This window comes from Balaenoptera borealis, assembly GCF_965194805.1.
Source record: "Balaenoptera borealis genome assembly, chromosome: 1".
Taxonomy (NCBI): domain Eukaryota; kingdom Metazoa; phylum Chordata; class Mammalia; order Artiodactyla; family Balaenopteridae; genus Balaenoptera; species Balaenoptera borealis.
The window spans coordinates 54,983,332-54,999,336 of record NC_138860.1 but is presented as its reverse complement, the minus strand read 5'-3'; the positions used below and the strand labels follow the sequence as shown (position 1 = coordinate 54,999,336).

The window sequence follows — 16,005 nt, the reverse complement described above, 5'->3', positions numbered from 1 at the left end:
GACATATATATACTGATATGTATAAAATGGATAACTAATAAGAACCTGCTGTATAAAAAAATAAATAAAATTAAATTAAATTAAAAAAAAGAAATAAGACCTTCCCCATGACATGATTATAAGAAAAAAAAAAAAGAAAAGAAAAAAAGAAATGAAGGAACAATAGCAAAGATCAATAACCCTAAAAGTTGGTTCTTTGAGAAGATAAACAAAATTGATAAACCATTAGCCAGACTCATCAAGAAAAAAAGGGAGAAGACTCAAATCAACAGAATTAGAAATGAAAAAGGAGAAGTAACAAATGACACTGCAGAAATACACAGGATCAAGAGAGATTACTACAAGCAACTATGTGCCAATAAAATGGACAACCTGGAAGAGATGGACAAATTCTTAGAAAAGCACAACCGTCCAACACTAAACCAGGAAGAAATAGAAAATATAAACAGACCAATCACAAGCACTGAAATTGAGACTGTGATTAAAACTCTTCCAAGAAAAAAGAGCCGAGGACCAGATGGCTTCGCAGGCGAATTCTATCAAACATTTAGAGAAGACCTAACACCTATCCTTCTCAAACTCTTTCAAAAGATGTCAGAGGAAGGAACACTCTCAAACTCATTCTACGAGGCCACCATCACTGTGATACCAAAACCAGACAAAGATGTCACAAAGAAAGAAAACTACAGGCCAATATCGCTGATGAACATAGACGCAAAAATCCTCAACAAAATACTAGCAAACAGAATCCAACAGTATACTAAAAGGATCACACACCACGATCAAGTGGGGTTTACCCCAGGAATGCAAGGATTTTTCAGTATATGCAAATCAATCAATGTGATAAACCATATTAACAGGTTGAAGGAGAAAAACCATATGATCATCTCAATAGATGTAGAAAAAGCTTTCGACAAATTTCAACACCCATTTATGATAAAAACCCTCCAAAAAGTAGGCATAGAGGGAGCTTACCTCAACATAATAAAGGCCATATATGACAAACCCACAGCCAACATCATTCTCAATGGTGAAAAACTGAAAGCATTTCCTCTAAGATCAAGAACAAGACAAGGTTGTCCACTCTCACCACTATTATTCAACATAGTTTTGGAGGTTTAAGCCAAAGCAATGAGAGAAGAAAAAGAAATAAAAGGAATACAAATCAGAAAAGGAGATGTAAAGCTGTCACTGTTTGCAGATGACATGATACTATACATAGAGAATCCTAAAGATGCCACCAGAAAACTACTAGAGCTAATCAATGAATTTGGTAAAGTTGCACGATACAAAATTAATGCACAGAAATCTCTTGCATTCCTATACACTCATGATGAAATCAGAAAGAGAAATTAAGGAAACACTCCCATTTACCATTGCAACAAAAAGAATAAAATACCTAGGAATAAATCTACCTAAGGAGACAAATGACCTGTAAGCAGAAAACGATAAGACACTGATGAAAGAAATTAAAGATGATACAAACAGATGGAGAGATATACCATGTTCTTTGATTGGAAGAATCAACATCGTGAAAAGGACTATACTACCCAAAGCAATCTACAGATTCAGTGCAATCCCTATCAAACTACCACTGGCATTTTTCACAGAACTAGAACAAAAATTTCACAATTTGTATGGAAACAGAAAAGACCCCGAATAGCCAAAGCAATCTTGAGAAAGAAAAACGGGCTGGAGGAATCAGGCTCCTGGACCTCAGACTATACTACAAAGCTACAGTAATCAAGAGAGTATGGTACTGGCACAAAAACAGAAATATAGATCAACAGAATAGGATAGAAAGCCCAGAGATAAACCCACACACATATGGTCACCATATCTTTGATAAAGGACGGAAGAATATACAGTGGAGAAGAGACAGCCTCTTCAATAAGTGGTGCTGGGAAAACTGGACAGTTACATGTAAAAGAATAAAATTAGAACACTCTCTAACACCATACACAAAAATAAACTCAAAATGGATTAAAGACCTAAATGTAAGGCCAGACACTATCAAACTCTTAGAGGAAAACATAGGCAGAACACTCTATGACATAAATCACAGCAAGATCCTTTTTGACACACCTCCTAGAGAAATGGAAATAAAAACAAAAATAAACAAATGGGACCTAATGAAACTTACAAGCTTTTGCACAGCAAAGGAATAACTAAACAAGACGAAAAGACAGCCCTCAGAATGGGAGAAGATAGATGCAAATGAAGCAACTGACAAAGGATTAATCTCCAAAATTTAGAAGCGGCTCCTGCAGCTCAATATCAAATAAACAAACAACCCAATCCAAAAATGGGCAGAAGATCTAAATAGACATTTCTCCAAAGAAGATATACAGATTGCCAACAAACACATGTTAAGATGCTCAACATCACTAATCATTAGAGAAATGCAAATCAAAACTACAATGAGGTATCACCTCACACCAGTCAGTATGGTCATCATCAAAAAATCTACAAACAATAAAGTCTGGAAAGCGTGTGGAGAAAAGGGAACCCTTTTGCACTGTTGGTGGGAATGTAAATTGATACAGCCACTATGGAGAACAGTATGCAGGTACCTTAAAAAACTAAAAATAGAACTACCATACGACCCAGCAATCCCACTACTGGGCATATACCTGGAGAAAACCATAATTCCAAAAGAGTCATGTAGCACAATGTTCATTGCAGCTCTATTTACAATAGCCAGGACATGGAAGCAACCTAAGTGTCCATCAACAGATGAATGGATAAAGATGTGGCACATATATACAATGGAATATTACTCAGCCATAAAAAGAAACGAAACAGTTATTTGTCGTGAGGTGGATGGACCTAGAGTGTGTCCTACAGAGTGAAGTAAGTCAGAAAGAGAAAAAAAGTACCATATGCTAACACATATATATGGAATCTTAAAAAAAAAAAAGAAGGTTATGAAGAACCTAGGGGCAGGACAGGAATAAAGATGCAGATGTAGAGAATGGACTTGAGGACACGGGGAGGGGGAAGGGTAAGCTGGGACGAAGTGAGAGAGTGGCATGGACTTATATATACTACCAAATGTAAAATCGATAGCTAGTGGGAAGCAGCAGCATAGCACAGGGAGATCAGCTCAGTGCTCTGTGACCACCTAGAGGGGTGGGATAGGGCGGGTGGGAGGGAGATGCAAGAGGGAGGGGATATGGGGATATACGTATATGTATAGCTGATTCACTCTGTTATAAAGCAGAAACAAACACACCATTGTAAAGCAATTATACTCCAAAAAAGATATTAAAAAAGAAATAAAAACTGAGAACCAAAAAAAAAAAAATGATGGCCATTGGTGAGTATGTGTATAATATTAAAAACTAAAAAAGCTACTCTAATTAAATGACTGATAAAATATTAATTAATAATAATAACTAAGTAATTATTGAGCATCATGTTCGAAGAGCTTTACAGACAGCATCTTCCTTTCATAATCCTCGTAAGAGACCCAAAAGGCTATCTCTATTTTAATGATAAGGAACTTGGGGAGAGAAGTTAATCAATTTGCCCAAAGTAACATTTCTAGTCAGAGACAAAACAGGGATTTAAATAAGGGAATAGTAGGTCCCAATGGAAAAGAGCAGCATGTGGGGAAAAAAAAAAAATCTATCTGCTAATGAAAAGAGAATTCTACCCACATATACATGTTCATCCATACCCTCCTGGAATTTAATTATGGAATTATGTCAGTATGCAAGTGAAATAAATAGTAAGTTGGAATAAGGAAAAGATGTTATGATACATTAAGATTTAAATTTACCTTTTTGAAAGGTAATATTGTGTTCATGATATGGTGCTAGATTATCTTTTTTTTTTTTTACTCGAGATTATCAATAAAAAAAGGAATCAAGAATCAAGGAGATTTAACAATGCTAAAGTTAAATTACAGGTGTTTACTGCTTTAGCAAACATTCAAGGTAGGAAATCAGATATAGAAGACAAAGGAATTATGAGTAAAAGTGACCATATAATTTATCTTCCAACCCATAACACTTTTGAGAATGAAAGAAATCCCTATCAGTAATTATGATGGTAAGACAGATATAATATAAACTAGGACTGCTCCAGGCAAATCCAGACATTTGGTCACCCTAGTTAAGAAAAATACTTTAACAAAAAATTCTTTGGTATGATTTTTTTTTGAGTACTTACTATGTTAGCATGTACTCCACAATACAAGACTTTATCTGTCTTATTCACTGCCCCTAGATGGGTGCTTTATGCACAGTAGGCACTCAATAAATAATTGTTGAAGGAATTATTAGATTTCCTTTAATTAAAAAAAAAAAAGGTTTCCTGTGTCTAAACAATACAGCTTCATTGTTTAAACATCATTATGACCTAAGTTTGTAAACAAATAAGCATTATTCATGCATGCAAAGACTCAGAGGAACAACAACAAAAATAATCAACAAACCCATCTCTATGTATTAGACATGGGAGACAGAACACTGAAATTAAGGCACAGCAATTAATGAGTAAAAATGGCATACTACATAGTTCTAATTTAGAGTATAATAATGAACATAAAGTTCAAACCTACAAAGAAAGTTATTCATTTTAAAACTTTCTTTTATCTTAGTCATGAAAACCAACGAGAAAAGAAGACAAATCTTTCATTTCTTACCTGCACAGCCGAAAGCCAGATGGTATCTAGAAGAGGGGCTGAATTTAACACAGCACACGTTAGCCTTCGCCTCAATGCTTGCCACCGAGTTGTCTAGGTTGGTAGACCATAGCTTCACTAAGAGTAAGGAACAATAAAAATGAAAATAAACAATACATAGGCCAATGCTTCTGTAACTGAGAAAGTCTGCTTATTGCCACAGCTGTCTTTTCATACTAATCTAAGCATTTTGGTTTACTAGGATCAAAAATGTTTAAACTGAATGAATGAATAATAGAACAGTATATTTAAACCAACAGAGCTTAGTTTCAAAGTCAGAAAACATTACATAATCAATACATCTCATACCTAAGGCATAAAAGACAGGTTAAAAAAAAGCAATCTGAAATACATGTGTATTTGCCTTAGTATTCTTTAAATAGTGTGTGTGTGCGTGTATGAGTAGGGCAACTACATGGTTTATCGTCCAACCTAATTACACTTTTGAGAACCTCACATACACACGTACACACACATTTTCACATGTACGATATATATCAGATTGTATATATGATATATACACAAATATCTTTTAAAGTACGTGGGATCAGTTCTTATTTCATCTTTCAATTAAGAATTCCATGATTTTAAAATTTTACATGGGAACTTAGTTGTATGATTTAGTACATCTAAAGTAACAGGTGACAGAATTGCTTAGCTGAACTTCAAAATTTTGCCTTAATATTTGATATTTAGTCCATTCCAATGGTATATACTGAGATTTGTAAGGATTAGGGAGTGAAAAGCTGACTGATCAGAGCAGGTCAGATCTGAAAACAGAAGTATAAAAGTGAGATGTTATCTTGTGTGTTACCAGAGCAAGCATATCATTTTTAAACAAAAATGTCTTAGTAGACACTAGAATACAAACAGACTTTCAAGATATAGGTTATGATCCTGGTTGCACATTAGTATTAATAACAAACATTAACAATAACAACAACAAAAGCCTTCCTAACCCATCGTTCTATGGGTCCCAATGTCTCATCAGGACAGTGCCCAGATGGGGTCCAGGTATTGGTGGTTTTTTAAAAAGCTCTCTGGGGGCTTCCCTGGTAGCGCAGTGGTTAAGAATCCACCTGCCAGTGCAGGGGACACGGGTTCAAGCCCTGGTCCAGGAAGATCCCACATGCCGCAGAGCAACTAAGCCTGTGCGCCACAACTACTGAGCCTGAGCTCTAGAGCCTGCGAGCCACAACTACTGAGCCCATGTGCCACAACTACTGAAGCCCACGCACCTAGAGCCCATGCTCCACAACAAGAGAAGCCACCGCAATGAGAAGCCCGCGTACTGCAATGAAGACCCAACACAGCCAAAAATAAATAAATTTTTAAAAAAAAGCTTTCTGAGTGATTCTAATGTGTAAAGCAGAATTGAAAACCAAAATATAGAGCTGGAGGCATAATAAAATTTTAGAATCTTTTTAGGATTATTAATACAGTGATCTTTAAATAGGAGTGAAAAACATAAAAATGGTTCCAACAACTACCACTTCTATGAATGTTATTTCATAAGAATAGAGACTTCCTCTGTGTGAACAGGATCATTTATCTTCTATGAATAGAATTTCACAAGAACAGAAAATTTCTTTAAATATGTGAAACCTCTGAATAAAAATTAATCATTAAAAAAAGTTATTTAAAACCTGATGAATCTATTAGCCTTCCCAGAGAAACATAAGATACTCATTACTAAAACAAAAAAATAACAGTTTTAAATAGAAATATTTGATTTGTTTCACGTTATTTTCCAACAGGAATCATGTGCTATTTCAGTCAACATACCATTGTTCAGGCAATTAAGATACACAATTCTGAGATGAGATGGCTAGCTGTAATTAAAAGTCTGCATGTCAAATAGTACTTATAGATTAGAATATCAAGTGGTAGAACTGTACTCTAACAGCGTGGCAAGCCAAAGTTAATCCACAACAAATATTTATGGAGCACCTACTAATTCCATAACCTCACTACTAATCACTAAGAACCTTTACAAACAAGGGTTATATATCAGTGTTTTATGACTATTAAATATGAGTAGTCACAAAAATGAACCAGAACTAACAGAACAACAGCTAACTTAGAAGTGAGGTCTTCTTTTTTATTTCAAAGTAATTTTCTCAATGGAGTAATCATTTACATTTTAAAAATAAGACATAATGGTAACCACCATGGTTATAATTTTCAACACGTAAGATATCAGAATCTAATATAACTGTCTGAACTGTAAGGATACCTAAGGTTTAAAATACTATAAAGATACACTGAATATATAAAGCATAGAAAAGAAAAATGCACAAGGAATATAATGCTGTTCTTAAGTTATTAGTTATTAAATAGAACAGGTATTGTGGGTTAAATTGTTTTCCCCAAAAAGATATGTTGAAGTCCTAACACTAGGTACCTATGAGTGTCAACTTATTTTGAAATAGGGTCTTTACAGATGTAATCAAGTTAAGATGAGGTCATACTGGAATAGGATGGGCCCTAAATCCAATGACTTATATCTTTATAAGGAGAGGGAGACTTGGCTACAGACGCAAAGAGTGAAGAAGGCGATGTGTAGAGAGAGGCAGAAATTGGATGCAGCTACAAGTAAAAGAATGCCAAGGACTGCTATGTAACCACCAGAAGCTAGGAAGGCAGCAAGGACGGAGTCTTCCCTAGAGTCTTCAGAGGGAGAATGGCCCTGCCAATACCTTACTCCGGGCTTCTAAGCCTGCAGTACTGTGAGAGAATAAATTTCTATTGTAGGAGCCAAGCAGGTAGTGGTACACTGCTATGGCAGTCCTAGGGAACTAATACAACAGATATGATGAAATAACATTAAAATCAACTTAATATCCTAAGATAACATCATAGGTCAAAAGGTAAAATAGTATAATCTTTCGGAGAAAGAAATCAATAAAAGTACCGGAAGAAAATGTGTAAGACAGAATTCCCTGGTGGCCCAGTGGTTAGGACTTGGTGCTCTCACTGCCAGGGGCCTGGGTTTGATCCCTGTTAAGAGGAACTAAGATCCACAAGCTGCGTGGTGTGGCCAAAAAAAAAAAAAAAGAAAACGTCTAAGACAAATATAAATGAGATGTTCTTCACAATAAGGAACTATGGTTCCTTTCTCCTTAAAAGTCTGATAGTAAGAATTTCTTTTAACTACAAAATTATAGTCTCAACATTTATTGTGAAAATTCCTTTTGGCAAGAAAAAACAAAAGCAAATTTAAAAGAAAATATCCTCAAGATGAAGAGCTAAGGCAATTAAACCAAACAAAACACATTGCCCTTATTTATATAGTCTCCTGTGACACTCAGCAAAAAATCAAAATAGTGACCCTTAGGAAAATCATGTCAAAATGTAGGAGACTAAAAAAAAAAAAAAAAACAACTTGTTCTGAATACTATCTAGCTGCCTTTAGGAAATGAATTTTTTACTTATAACTAAGTGTTTTATTACAAGTTTCATTAATGTTAATAGGTAAAGAAAAGGTTTTTGTTTTTTTGTTTTTCTGGTTTTTTTGAGTATCACCTGAATCTTAAGTCCCATTAAAAAGTCCTGAATCTTAAAAAATCCAACTACCCTAGAGGATTGGTGAGGTTTATCATCTACAAATCTTTAAGGTCTGGGTTAAACACTCCGTAAGTTCTTTTGTTCAAAATTATTTTTTCCAAAAACAGAACACATTACATATCTATAATAATGTCAGTACCAATTTCAATGTGCAGGATTTATGTTTCTGAGCTTTTCAGACTGGGTCCACTGTATACCTATTTGCACAAAGCTTCCTAAGAAAGAATTCATTGTAAAAGATAAAGGAAACAGGCCCAGGAGTTTGACACAGTAAGAAAGCCTGTCTTTAATGAGAATGTGCAAGTATGAGTATGATTCATATCTGGTACTCCTGAAGGCACTTCTAAACTACTGTCTAGATCCTACAGAAAACAGAATGAATTAAAAGGGAGAATGCTGCTTCACCCAAAACTATCATAAACATCTATACTATTTGATAAGTCTAAAAAAGGGTAAAAGATTAAACCACAAAGATGTGTACTTTCACAGTGCTAATTATCAAACATAAGTTTTTCTTTTAAACTTCATCAAAGAGAAAACAGGCCTTGTCGCATTAGTTAGCTATTGTTGCACAGCAAATTGCCCCAAAACTTAGCAACTTAAAACAACAAAATTTACTATGTCACATAGTTTCTGAGAATCAGGAATCTCCAAGCAGCTTGGCTGGGTGCTTTTGGCTCACCGTCTCAAGGTTCAGAGGTCACAGTAAAGCTGAGCTGAAGGATTCGTTTCAAAGCTCACTCAACACAGCTCTTGGAGTGAGGATTCGGTTCCCCACCATTTGGGCTTATGACACAGCTAGCTTCTCCCAAACCAAGTGAATGGAAAGAGAATGATGAAGACAGATAAACTAATTTCAGAAGGGACATACCTTCACTTCTACAGTATTCTGGTATCATGCAGACTGGAGCAATGGGGAAGCAGGGGAACTAAACAAGTGTGGGAATAATAGAAGCCAAAGATCACTGGGGTCCATCTGGGATGCTGGCCAACACAAGCCTTTTAATTTCATTTGGATCCAGGAGATATTATACTTAGTAGAGTTATAACTTATGGGAATGATAACTGTTATCATAATGCTGTTTATTTATTATGTTGCAGTTCAATTTTTAGTCCTCTGATGATAAGAAGTAGAAGCATTTCATTCAGTATGAGTTAAGTAAAATTAATTTTTAAAATTTACCAGGATTTCAAATTCAGCACTTTTATATTATATTTACATTAACATATACAACTATGAAAATTTGGAATAAATCAGGCTAAATTTAGGGTGTCCTAAAGCCTAAATTCTTCAAACTCATATATGGAGGGGAAAAAACCTTTAAAGAATGTGCTTATTCTATTTCAAAAGCAAGATTATTTATTGGAAATGACTCTTAGGTTATGTATTTTAAAAGGAAAATACATTTTCCCAAAAGAACTTATAAAATGGCTCATGAAACTCTTTTCTGATTACCTTGCTAGGTATTGACAGTTCTTTAACATGCAAATATGTGCACATATAATTGGAAGTAAACTGTTTTTATTTATTTTTTAAACTTTTTATCTTATAACTGGCTTAGAGAAGTTAGATCAACATGGTTGATCTGTCGGGGAAAAAAGTTCAGTCATCATTTATGAGGAATTAAACTATTTTTAAAATATACAAATCAGAAAAATATTATTTGTAAGGACTGAGTAATTATGCAATGAAAAAATAACTTCCATTGTTAATAATGGTTAAAAATTGATTAAACAACAAATATAAAAAATGTTAAATATTTTCGTGTAAAATACATTAAAAGTAATTTAAAATATTCTTACTATAAAATTATTATAAAGGCTATATTTTATAAGTAAAATCACCAAACAGTCAAGGAGTGATAAATATATTTAAGAAACAGTAAATACAGGCATTCCTGTATTGAGGGTTTTGTTCCAGGCCACCACAATAATGCAAGTACTGTAATAAAGGGAGTCACAAAATTTCTGTTTTCCCAATACATGTAAAATCCATGTTTACATTATACTGCAGTCTATTAAATGTGCAGTAGCGTTATATCCAAAAAAAAATTTTTTACACACCTTAATTAAAAAATATTTTATTGCTAAAAAATGGCAACCATCATCTGAGTCTTTTTACTGGTAGACTGTTTTGCCTCTAAGTTGATGGCTGCTGACTGATCAGAATGGTGGTTGCTGAAGGCTTGGGGTGGCTGCAGCAACTTCTTAAAGTAAGACAGCAGTGAAGTCTGCCCCATCTACTAACTCTTCCTTTCATGAACAATTTCTCTGTTTTCAATTGACTTTGCCCAGATTCATCAGAGGAATCACACTATCTATGGCAGATATAGCCTTACAAAATGTATTTCTTAAATAATAAGATTTGAAAGTTGAAATTACTCCCTGATCTATAGGCTGTAGAATGGATGTTGTATTAGCAGGCATGAAAAAAAACATTAATCTCATTGTCTCTCTCCATCAGAGGTCTTGGATGACCAGGAGCACTGTCAATGAGCAGTACTATTTTGAAAGGAATCTTTTTTTCTGAGCAGGAGGTCTCAACAGTGGACTTAAAATATTCAGCAAACCATGTTGTAATCAGATGTGCAGTCATGCAGGCTTTGTTGTTCCATTTAAGGAGCACAGGCAGAGTGGATTTAGCATAATTCTTAAGGGCCCTACAATTTTCAAAATGGCAAATGAGCACTGGCTTCAATTTCAAGTTACCAGCTGCTTTAGCCCCAACAAGAGTCGGCCTGTCCTTTAAAGCTTTGAAACCAGGCACTGACTTCTCTAGTTATGGAAATCCTAGATGGCATAATACTGTTTCATCTACATTGAAACTATGTTGTTTAGTGGAGCCACCTTCATTATCTCAGCTAGATCTTCTGGATAATTTGCAACAGCTTCTAATCAGCACTTGCAGCTTCACTGTGCACTTTTATGTTGTAAAGACAGTTTCTTTTCTTAAACCACGTGAGTCAACCTCCACTAGCTTCAAACTTTTCTTCTGCAACTTCCTCACCTCTCTCAGCTTTCACAGAATTGAAAAGAGGTAGGGTCTTGCTCTGGATTAGGCTTTGGCTTAAGGGAATATTTGATCTTCTATCCAGACCACTAAAACTTTCTTCATATCAGCAATAAGGCTATTCCACTTTCTTATCATCCATGTGTTCACTGGAATAACACTTTTAATTTCCTTCAAGAACTTTTCCTTAGCATTCACAACTTGGCTAAGTGTTTGGTGCAAGAGGCCTAGCTTTCAGCCTATCTTGACTCTCAACATGCCTTCTTCACTAACCTTAATCATTTCTAGCTTTTGATTTAAAGTTAGATGTGCCACATGAAAAGATGCTCAACATCATAACTAATTATTAGAGAAATGCAAATCAAAACAACAATGAGGTACCACCTCACAGTGCTCAGAATGGCCATCATCAGAAAGTCTACAAATAACAAATGCTGGAGAGGGTGTGGAGAAAAGGGAACCCTCGTACACTGTTGGTGGAAATGTAAGTTGGTGTAGACACTATGGAAAACAGTATGGAGGTTCCTCAAAAAACTAAAAATAGAGTTGCCATATGATCCAGCAATCCCACTCCTGGGCATATATCTGGATGAAACTATAATTCAAAAAGATACATACACCCCTATGTTCAAAGCAGCAGTATTCACAATAGTCAAGACATGGATAAAATCTAAATGTCCATCAACAGAGGAATGGATAAAGAAAATGTGGTACATATATATACAATGGAATACTACTCAGCCATAAAAAAGAATGAAATAATGCCATTTGCAGCAACATGGATGGACCTAGAGATCATCATACTAAGCGAGGTGAGAAAGAGAAAGACAAATACCATATGACATCACTTATATGTGGAATCTAAAGTATGACACAAATGAATTTACCTACGAAACAGAAACAGACTCATAGACTTAGAGAACAGATTGGTGGTTGCCAAGGGGGAGGGGAATGGGAGAGGGATGGAGTTGGAGGTTGGGGTTAGCATATGTAAGCTATTATATATAGGATGGATAAACACAAGGTCCTACTGTATAGCACAGAGAACTATATTCAGTATAGTTAAACCATAATGGAAAAGAATATGAAAAAAGATGTATATATATGTATAACTGAATCACTTTGCTGCACAGCAGAAATTAACACAAACATTGTAGATCAACTATACTTTGATTTATAAAAAATAAATAAATAATAAAGTGAGATGTGCAACTCTTCTGTTCAATTGAACAATTAGAGGCCAACGGAGGGTCATTAACTGGCCTAATTTCAACATTGTTATGTCTCAGGGAATAGGGAGGCCTGAAGAGAAGGAGAGAGACAGAGGAACGGACGGGGTGGAGCAATCAGAACACACACTACGTTTATCGATTAAGTTTGCCATCTTATATAGGTGCAGTGTGTGGCACTCCAAAACAATTACAATAGAAACACCAAAGATCACTGATAACAGATCACCATAACACATATAAAAATATTGAAAAAGTTTGAAATTTTGCGAGAATTACCAAAATGTGACAGAGAGACATGAAATGAGCAAAAGCTGTTGGAAAAATGGCGCCAATAGACTTGCTCTATACAGGGTTACCATAAGCCCTCAATTTGTAAAAAACATAGTATTAGCAAGGTGCAATAAAATGAGGTATGCCTGTAACACTTTTGAGGGAGGCGTAAATGCATTTGGGAATTTTAATACCAACCAAGACAGAGTAATCTGTCAGTCTCTCTCACTGTGAGTTTACTCTGGACAATTATCAAGAAAACAGAAAGTGACTCTCTGAGGAATGTGAATAATAAGGAAAACCAGTCATTTGGGGGAGGAAATTCAAGACTTAAGAAGTGACCAACATGGAGGTGAGAACACCGTTTTGTTCCTCCCTCTATTCTCCCATAGAGAGGCAAAGTCAGTACCTCAATCAGCAAAAACTAAGGAAAATCCCTGTGTATCTGGACATAAGACTAATAAAAGGGGTTCTTGCAAGCCAGAGGTTTGGGAGTAATTTTCATTGTTTTTCTTTTGTTTCATCCTTTTACTCTTTCAACTTCTACCCAAGGGAGGGCTTTAGTCACAGAGCTGCATCAGTATGGGAAGCTAATGCACCAAGAGAAACTCCATCTCCATGGCCATAAAAAGGAGTAACTCATCTGTACAGAAAATGCTACTTTCTTGAGAAACCCTCAGTAAAAAAGACTCTGGGGGATGAAGAGTGTGCAGTAGAAACTTCAAAAAGAAAGCACTAGAAAAGGAGATCCCATACTTCTGTGTATGAACAGCATAAGTCTTGTAGTTACTTCTGAGTTCTATGTGCAAGATGGAAACAAAGTAGAATGGTAAAGGTTATGAGCATTGAAAAGACCTACTAATTTCCAGATTAACCTCTGACTGGCATATGCATCAGGCAAACCAATGGAGCACAGCAAAGGCTTTGAAAACTGACCTGACAGTAAAACAACCACTCACATAGGCAAGATAGAACTTACGGTCAAAATCTAAACCAACTGGTTGCCCGATTTAAAAAAACAAAACAAAGCACTCTCCAGAAAATCTGAACAGTACCCAGAGTTGTACAAAATAATATTCAAAATGCTTAACATATAACCTCAAAATAACTCAACATACAAAAATCCAGGAAAATGTGAAGAATTTTCAAAGGAAGATGCAATCAACAGAGCAATGCTATAAAACAGACTGTAAAGCAACTATTGTAACTATGTTCCATGGGGTAAAAGTAATAAACACATTTAAAATTAATGGAAAGATAGACGTACTCAGAAGAGATATAGAAACTGTGAAAAAGAACAAAATAAAAAAATTTAAAACAATCACAGTAATTTACATAAAAGAGTCACTGAGGTAAATTCATAGCAAAAGGGAGATGGACACATAAAAGTTAGTGAATGAGAAGACAGAAGAGAAATTACTCAATCTGAAGAAAGAAAAAAATATTGACAAGAAAAGGACAGAGTCTCAGGGACCTATAAGACAAAATAAAAAGGTTTAACATTCATGCAGTTGGAATCCCAAAGGAAAAAAGAATGAAATTGCTGGTTTGATGAGTATCTAACAAAGCAGTTTCAGAAGAAAGAATATCAATAGGGATGAAGAGTGACATTAAATACTGATAAAAGGGTCAGTTCACCAAGAAAATATAACATGTCTAAATGTTCCTGACCCTAACAATACAGCTTCCCCCCAAAATGAGGCAAAACACCCTCTTCCCCAAGATAACTGAAAGGAGAAATAAAACTAGATTTCAACACTCCTGTTTCATAATTAATAAAACAAGGAGACCAAAAAAGGGGGATATAGAAAACCAAAAAAATATTATCAACAAGATTGATCTGACACTTATAGAACACTCCATCAAACAGCAGAGTATAGATTTTTTCAATGCACTTGGAATACGTACCAAGGTAGATTGTATTCTGGACCACAAAACAAATCATAACAAATTTAAAAGGATTAAAATTATATAAAAATATGTTCTCTAATTATAAAAGAATTAAGCTATAAATCGGTAACAGTAAGAGCTCTGACATTTTTTTAAAAAGATGGAAAATGTTAAAATATTTTAAAATAATTCTTAGCCAAGCAAGACAATCACAAGAGATATTAGATGTAATTTTATTTATTTTTATATTTTTTATTTATTTATTTTTTGGCTGTGCCGCACGGCATGTGGTTCTCTGACCAAGGATCAAACCTGTGCCCCCTGCAGTGGAAGCACGGAGTCTTAACCACTGGACCACTGGGGAAGTCACAGATGTAATCTTAAATTGAATGAAAAACACATTATATGAAAATCTGTGGGATCAGTTAAAGTAGTGCTTAAAGGGAAATGTATAACAAAAAATATTTATATTAGAAAAGATAAATGCTCAAATCAATGACATAAACTTCAACTGTAACAACCTAGAAAAAGAAGAAATTAAACCCAAAGCAAGAAGAAAAAATTAATGGACAAACATCAATGAAACTGAAAACAGAAAAACCAATAAAATCAGTTAGATATTTGAAAAGATCAATAAGATTGATAAACCTAACATCACACTGATCTAAGTACATAAATAATAAAAAAAAGAAAGGACACAAAATACCAATTCCTGAAAGATACAAACTACCAAAGCTCACTCAAAAAGAAATAGATTAATTGAACAGTCCTAAATCTACTAAAGAAATTAAGTTCTTAGTTAAAACATTCAAACAAAGAAAACTCCAGGACAGAAAGCTTTAATGACAAATTCTACCAAACATTTAAGAATTTAACAGTAACAATTCTAAATAATCACTTCCCTCCACCCACCCCACCCAGGGGTACAAACACAGAAAAGGAAAATCATTTTAGGAGGCCAGCATTATCCTGATACAAAAAGACATTACAAGAATAGAAAAATAACCCTCATAAACATAGATGTAAAAATCCCCCCCAAAAAATTAGCAAATCAAATCTAACAATACAGAAGAGACAGATAATACATCATGACCAAGATGAGGTTTTTCCTGGAAATGTAAGGCTACCTCAAGATTTGAAAACAGATCATTACAGGGCTTCTCTGGTGGCGCAGTGGTTAAGAATCTGCCTGCCAACAGAGGGGACGCGGATCTGAGCTCTGGTCCGGGAAGATCCCACATGCAGCGGAGCAACTAAGCCCATGCGCCACAACTACTGAGCCTGCGCTCTAGAGCCTGCGAACCATAATTACTGCCGCAACTAGGGAAAGCCCTTGCACAAAAACG

At 35.1% G+C, this 16,005-nt stretch overlaps 1 protein-coding gene across 4 annotated transcripts in view; it reads right to left on the bottom strand.

Annotated features, from left to right (window-relative positions):
• The window catches only part of COP1 (COP1 E3 ubiquitin ligase), a 268,642-nt gene that overhangs the window by 94,025 nt on the left and 158,612 nt on the right, over window positions 1-16,005 (bottom strand). For all 4 annotated transcript variants that reach the window (XM_082385646.1, XM_082385645.1, XM_082385644.1 and 1 more), the window contains one exon: window positions 4,652-4,768. In XM_082385646.1, coding sequence (XP_082241772.1) covers window positions 4,652-4,768 — 117 coding nt within the window. The remainder of the gene's footprint in view (window positions 1-4,651; window positions 4,769-16,005) is intronic.